This window comes from Frankliniella occidentalis, unplaced genomic scaffold, assembly GCF_000697945.3.
Source record: "Frankliniella occidentalis isolate FOCC.00 unplaced genomic scaffold, Focc_3.1 Scaffold1663, whole genome shotgun sequence".
Classification (NCBI taxonomy): Eukaryota; Metazoa; Arthropoda; class Insecta; order Thysanoptera; family Thripidae; genus Frankliniella; species Frankliniella occidentalis.
In genome coordinates, this window is record NW_026268763.1 from 8688 (window position 1) to 15370 (window position 6683).

Consider the following 6683-nt stretch of genomic DNA (forward strand, 5'->3'; position numbering starts at 1 on the left):
GCCGGGCCGAGGCGCTGCGCCCGCCTATAAGAGCGGCGAGGGCCCGCCGTCCAGCATTACCCCGTGAGTGCTCCACTAGCATGTGCCTGTCCTGTGAAACTGCAGCTGCGGACCCGTCGGAAGAGAATTCAGCCCCTGCAGTGCACTAGAAGACAAGTGTCACTTTGGACTTGTGGTGCTCCCCAGAGCAGCCTTCGCGCTGTCGTGTTTCTGTGCCGAGAAGTGATTCGTGTGTCGACTTCTTTTGGTTCTGATTTGAACCGCCCGCTTCCAACGTCTCGTCGCCCTAAAGGATATTCCAGTTCGCCATCATGCCTGTCGAGATCGACGCAGCCACCCCTTACAACTTCAACAAGCGCTACAGGTGAGGCGTGCAGGTCGAGCCTTCCATTTCTACGCGTGTTTGAACGCAGGGGCTATCAGCAGAAGCAAGAGAGGCCGAAGGGCTGCGTTGGAAAGGGCGTGAGCGAAACTTGTCGGGTGTTTCTCACCCCTCGGCCATTCTCTTTGAACGAGTGTTAACATTTTTTCCCGAGCCCTTTCCGACCGGGCCCTCTCTGCCCCCACCCACCAGGCCCTCCCCTCCGCTCTAGCTGTCTCGCCCGCTCTTCAGTCACTCAGTCACTCCCACGCATCAGTCGCATCGCAGAGCCCAGCCCAGACAGACAAGGCACGCAGACTCCCGCAGCCTGCAGGCTGTCCTTTCGCTTTGGCCCATTGTGCGTCCTGGTCGAACTAGAACTAGGCGTCTGCTCCGCCCGCTTCCTCGCGACGCGTATGTCTTGTGAAAGTGTTCCCTCTCGTCGGTCGTCGTCGTCGTTGCCGCCCTCCTGGAGGTCGTCTGCTTCAGGTAACCGTCGTGTGGTGTCTGACTGTCTGACAGTGGTGGGTCAGGCAGGCAGGCTGGCGACATCCTTGAACTTGACCACCTTCGCGTCAGGATGTATCATCGCGTGCTGCGTCTGCTCGTTTTTCTCCTGTTTTGAGCCGATCCGACTAGCTTTGCGAGGCGACTTCGCTGCTGCTCTCCTCTGGCCTGGCGTCTCTGGGCCCTCGGGTCTGTGTCCGAGGGAGACACACAGTGGCGGGCGTCTCCGTCGCTCCGCCGCGCTCTGCGGGGGGCGGGGCGCGCGCTGCGGAGGCAGCCGGCCGCAGCCAGGACATCCGCAGCGGCGTTGCCGCACTGCCGGCTGGACGGGCTGCGCGGCCTGCTGAGCGGCGTGGACGCCCAGCGAGCGCAACTCTGATGCGAACGAGAACACGGAAAGGGTGCTGCTTTCTACTCGTGTTTGTCGGCCGTCTGCGGCTTTACCAGCAGCATTTGCGCAGGATCAGAAGTCCCCTCTGGCGCAGGCGTGAAAGAGAAATGCGGATGAGCCTTTCGTGGCCGGCCAATCGCCGTTGGAGTTGGGCTTTCCCTCCCTGACCACGTATGAACCGGAAGCCGAGTTTTCCGCGCGCCCCTTCCGGCTGCGGTGCCCTCGCCTCGGTCGACCTGTCCGCCAATGTGTCCCGGATAAGGAGGCGCGACACCGTTGCCGTCTGCTCAAGGCGAGGCCGCGGGCCTGCTTTGCATACGATCGCGGGTTCGATCCCCGCGCGCGCTTCCGACATTCCCTTTTCTCTTCCTGCTTCCTCCGCGACGCTCGCAATGCGGCGGGTCGCGAGGGCCGCGATCTCTCAGACTCGCGGCCGCGGCGAGCCGCTGCCAGGGGCCGCGTCCGTGTAACAGCGCCGCCGCCGCGCTTCTCATTTGCGTGCGGCTATCGAATCTTTCGAACGCGTCCGTCGGAACAGGTGCAGCAGGTCGTGTAAAGCCCTGGCTGGCATCCGTGCAGGGGTGATAGGCCAATTGTCGCCGAGCTGCCATACGTAGTGTATTCTCAACACACGATGGGGTGGCGAATCCTCGTAAGTCGGCCAAGCGCCTGCCTCTATCTCTCGTGGGGCCCACCCGGCCCGCCATGGCCGCGGCCGCGGGTACCGTTCGCGGTCCCGCCAGGCCCACGACCGGCAGCGGTCCGCCAGAGCCAGAGCTCCCACCCTGCGCTGGCTCTGGCCCGCTTGCTCGGCATCCAGAATATTTGTAAGGCGGGTATTATATCTCACCCACCCCGCCGGGGATGTGGCGGGTGTTGCAACCACCCCTTCCCTTCGGCCAGCTTTGCGCAACGTTCTCTCCTGGCCGCGGGGCGGGACTCGCGAGCCCAATGTTTAGTGAGGCTGCCGGTGAGGGTAGGGGTAGGGGAAGGCGCCACCGGGTCTGCCGCGATACCCCTCTCCCTCTGGCAGGCAGATAGGCCGAGGTGTCTATGGCGGGCGCCGGCTACATACTCCTGTACTTCCCTCTTCTTGCTCGTCCTCCTCTGACCGACGTCCGTCGCCCTCTTGTGTTTGCAGTGAGCCCGCCGTCTCCCCGAGGAAGCCGCCCATCATGAACAAGCTGTGCCGCCAAGTGAGCATCGAGAGCCCCGGGCCCACCATCAAGGACTGCGTGTTCAGCTTCGAGGTGCCCGTGCCCGACGTGCCTCCAAATGGTGCCCGCATCAGGGTGAGTACCTCTGTCGTCCTGGGCGGGGCGGGGTGGTTGACCGGCGGGCGAGTCCCTTTTGCAATGCACCGAGAGTCCTCGACCCGGAGTCCTGGCCATGCCGGCCACGGATGCGGATGGCCGCGTCGGTCCGCGCGCCGGACCGGTTCTCAGTCCGTCAGAAGAAAACCAAACTCGTGTTGGGCCTGTCCTGACCGCCTGTCCCGTTGCCGCCTTTTCTGGCTGATGCTTTGGCCCCCGGTAACGCTAGCAGCTATGGACCGGAGGACCGCGTCTGAGCCATCGTCGTTGAGCTCGTGGAAGGACGAAGGACTCCCCTAGTCCTCAGCCCGTGGGACCTGGGCCACCGCCGCGAGGTGCTACCGGCGCCGCAGAGGTCCGCAGGAGCGAGCGAGGAGAGGGAGAGGAGGAGGGAGGGAGCCTGGATCAGCTGACGAGCACGTGAACACAGCGCTGCCGGCGTTGATCAATACCAGCTGATCACTCGGTGTTCACGTGGACAGCGAGCGCACCGCGCATGCGCCGGCGTGGCGTGGCGGCGGGTGGCGCTGCTCCACCCTCCCCTCCCTCTCCACGTCCTGGCCAAGGCGCGCTTCCTCCCACCCTCCCTCCCTCCGCCCCACTCTTTGCCTCTCTCTACCCTCTCCACCCCTTCCCTCACCTTCGGGCCTCGGGGTCGGGCTGGCAGCTTGGTTGTTCAAAAAGTCCACCTACCAGCTGCGTGGACTGCGTGGCGAGGATGGCTCACATTTTTTCGAGGATCGCGATGAACCCAATTGCAGGGCAGGCGGCTGACGCGGCCGCTCCTGGCACCCCCTCGCGGCGCAAGCCGAACCCAGTCCAATCCTGCGACCCTGAAGCCCTGCGGCCGCGATCTTTGTCCGACCCGATTTACCAGAGTGTCCCGCGTGATGATGCCACATGCGCTCCTCCGCGGCCACGCGCCGGCCCGGCGGGCTCACGTGGTCCCCGCGTGTCCCGGGCGGCCCGACGGCCTCCTCTCACCTGGCCGGGCTGCTGGTGCTCTTATCTCGGCGGGCGCGGGAGAGTATCTGAAATGAAAAGGTGGCCGCCGTTGGCCCCGGGGCGCTGCGGGTAAGGGGGATGTCCCGCGGCGCCGTCCGAGCAGGGCAGGAGCCCTTGCGCGGCGGGGGTGCGAGAGAAGCTCGCGTGTCTCGTGACGTCACCGCCCTGACTCACGGGTTGATCTCCTTGGACGAGTTCTGTCGCCGGGTCACGCTCGCCCGCCGCCTTGCTCAACGGAATGGGGAAGTCCTTTGTCTGACCGCGTTTCTCTCTCTTCTGTCCCGCAGGTGGTGTGCGCCGGTGCTTGCTACCGCATCCGCCGCTCGCCGTCCATCTCGTCCGTGTCGAGCACGGGCTCCGTGTCCAGCCTGAGCACGGAGCTGTCCCTGGACCAGGGGCTCGGCGGCTCGGTGGTGGGCAGCCTGCCCCGCAGCTCCGGCAGCTTCAGCGGGACCTGCAACATGCCCCAGAGCCCCGCCCACCACGGCGTGCGCGACGGCGCCCTGTTCCCCGGCTACGAGGTCGCCGGCATCGTCGAGTCGCTCGGCGCCGAGGTGGAGGACAATGCCGCGATCCAGGAGGGCGACCGCGTCGTCCTCTACCCCTATGACGGCGTCCCTCACGGATACGCCGAGTTCATCATCGTGCACGAGCTCAAGTACCTGGTGAAGATCCCGGACTCCGTGTCTCTGCCCGTGGCTGCCATGCTGCCCACGGGCGCCCTGCTCGCCATGAACACCGTCTTCAACGCCCACCAGTACGTCGAAGACATCCTCCACCAGCGCGGCGAGAATGGCGTGTGCAAGATCCTGATCGTGGGCACCGGCGGCCTCGCCCTCTGGGCCATGCGCATTGCGTCGCACCATTTCAAGGACACCAAGATGCGCGTCCAGCTCACTGTTGCCTCCCTGAAGGATGAGGGTTTCCTGATGGCCAAGGAGTTTAAGACGTAAGTCACCTAAACGGTCGTGGATATCCTTTATCTCCTGTTAAATGTAGAGCAATGCTAACTTTGGGTTTTCTTGCCTTTGCAGTGTTAATGTTGTTCAATGGAGTGAGGATCTCTATGAACGTCAGCTCATTGAACGCACAACGGATGCCTGCAATGGCGAGGTTGATATCGTCATTGATTTTGGCACCACCTCTAGGAGCTTGCACAGATCTCTCCAGTGCCTCAGCAAGGTAAAGCCACAGCTACCTCTGAACAAAGTCCTGCTTGTCTCATAACTTGACCTAATAAAATACTTTTTCCTATCTTTACAGGGAGGTGTAGTGTTTATGTGCTCAGAGGTAGCTGAAAAACTGATGCCCAAATTCAGCCGCTTAGCAGATGAGCGTCAACAGCGCATTAAGGCTGTGGACATGGGAACCATTGAGCAGCTGCAAGAATTAGTTAAACTTGTTGGAAATGGCGAGGTAAGCTAAATCATTCATGGTCATTAGGAAATTTTGGTTCTCCATCTGAAGTATTGTGGCTAACACATTGCTTATTTTCTAGATTGAACCTCCACCTCACACTGTCTTCCCTGCAGAGGAAGCCTGCAAAGTTATGGAGAAATTGTGCAATTCGGAGATCCAGGGTCGTGCTATCCTTCAGTTCTACGATGCTGATTAGATGAAGACGGAGGCTGCTGTCCAGAGCACGAAAACAAGATTTTAAAACTGCTCCTAAATTCTGTGAGTGTCTACTCTCAGCAATGAGAATAGGGGTCATGCCGCTCAGCTAAGAATGGCTATGGTCACATCCACCTTGCTGTGTAAATTTGAATGAAGATACTCAGGTTGAACCTGTATTTGAACATCTCCATTTTATAAAAATTGGAGTCATTTATTCAATTATTGCTTTCAATTAGTATCAAATGATGGTACTGGTTTAGTACCATTAATTGCAAAAATGTCAATCTATATACATATACTTAAACATTGGCGATTCAAAGTAATTAATTACGGTAGTGAAGTACAGCTGCTTTCCGTGTTCAGTGTTGTAGCTGTCTGTTGTTTATTATACATTTTGACAGTTTAATACTGCAAAAAACTTACTAAAATTTGTGTACCATTATCATTTTTTAAAGTTTTAAATTCAATGTCAATTCTAATTTGATTTTAGGATGGGTTTGATTACTTGATACCAGCATTGGTAGAGAGTTCTTCTCACAATTACGCTTGAAGGAGTTGTCAGTAGACACTTCAATATGTATTCTGTGTGGTAGACTGTATACATTATTGTTGGATTTTGTTTTCTGGATAAGCAGAGCAATGGGAGAAGCTCAGAGTGTATGACATCTAGTCCCAAATTCTTGGTGAAATGTTTACACAGAATGCTCATAGTCCATTTATTCTTGCAATTAGGTGCAAAAGTTTTATTTTCTTTCACACGTTCTGTACTTGCCGTTGCAAATTATAGCTCAGCGATGTCTTCAATATTTTTCATAATTACATCATCTGCATTCTGTGTACAGAGTAATGAAGGGACATCAACTATAGAGGAGCTGTAGTAATTGATGAATATTACAACAATGTGATAATTGTAAATGTATTAAATTATTTCATGTTAAGTTAGTTTAAGCAAAGTGTTAAAGTTCTCTATGAAGTGATGGCATAACATTCTGTGAGTGATAAGAGATAGTTGATTGTGAACTTGAGCATGTGCATAGTACATTTGGAATAGTTCCTTAGCGATCATATTCTCATCATTTTTTTTGTGCCCCATCACATTTTATTTCTTTAAAACTTCATTTTATTTATGATCTCATTTCATGTCTTTGTTCATTTAATTTGCACATTTTGTCACTTCTGCATTTAATTTCATCACCTCAAAGTCTGAAGTCTGGTGATCTGTATTGGTCTTGCTGGTCTTATTGGCTACTTAATTTTAGTCTTTAAGCCAATGTTGACCAACACATTTTGGAACTGTGGCATAATGTATAATACCTATATGGCTTTAGATGAAGTACACTTATAGGTAAAAGTGTTAGTATACCAAAATTAATTCAGCAGTTTCATTGCTGATCTTAAAAATGCTTTTTGTTAAAGGTATGTGAGGTTTTCACATCAGTATGAATTTAGAAGAAACAGGAATTCCTTCTTGAAAGTTTCTTCTATATTC

At 55.8% G+C, this 6683-nt stretch overlaps 1 protein-coding gene across 2 annotated transcripts in view; it reads left to right on the forward strand.

Annotated features, from left to right (window-relative positions):
• The window catches only part of LOC113201778 (quinone oxidoreductase), a 12103-nt gene extending 5807 nt beyond the window's left edge, over positions 1–6296 (forward strand). The window contains exons 1-6 of one of the 2 annotated variants that reach the window (XM_026415682.2): positions 39–364; positions 2401–2551; positions 3865–4526; positions 4612–4759; positions 4841–4993; positions 5076–6296. In XM_026415682.2, the coding sequence (XP_026271467.1) occupies positions 312–364; positions 2401–2551; positions 3865–4526; positions 4612–4759; positions 4841–4993; positions 5076–5192 (1284 nt within the window). In that variant the 5' untranslated portion in view covers positions 39–311 and the 3' untranslated portion in view covers positions 5193–6296. Of the gene's footprint in view, positions 1–38; positions 365–2400; positions 2552–3864; positions 4527–4611; positions 4760–4840; positions 4994–5075 lie in introns of those variants that run through there. The other variant, XM_052276099.1, reaches the window with a different exon arrangement.
• The last annotated feature ends 387 nt before the right edge of the window (positions 6297–6683 follow it).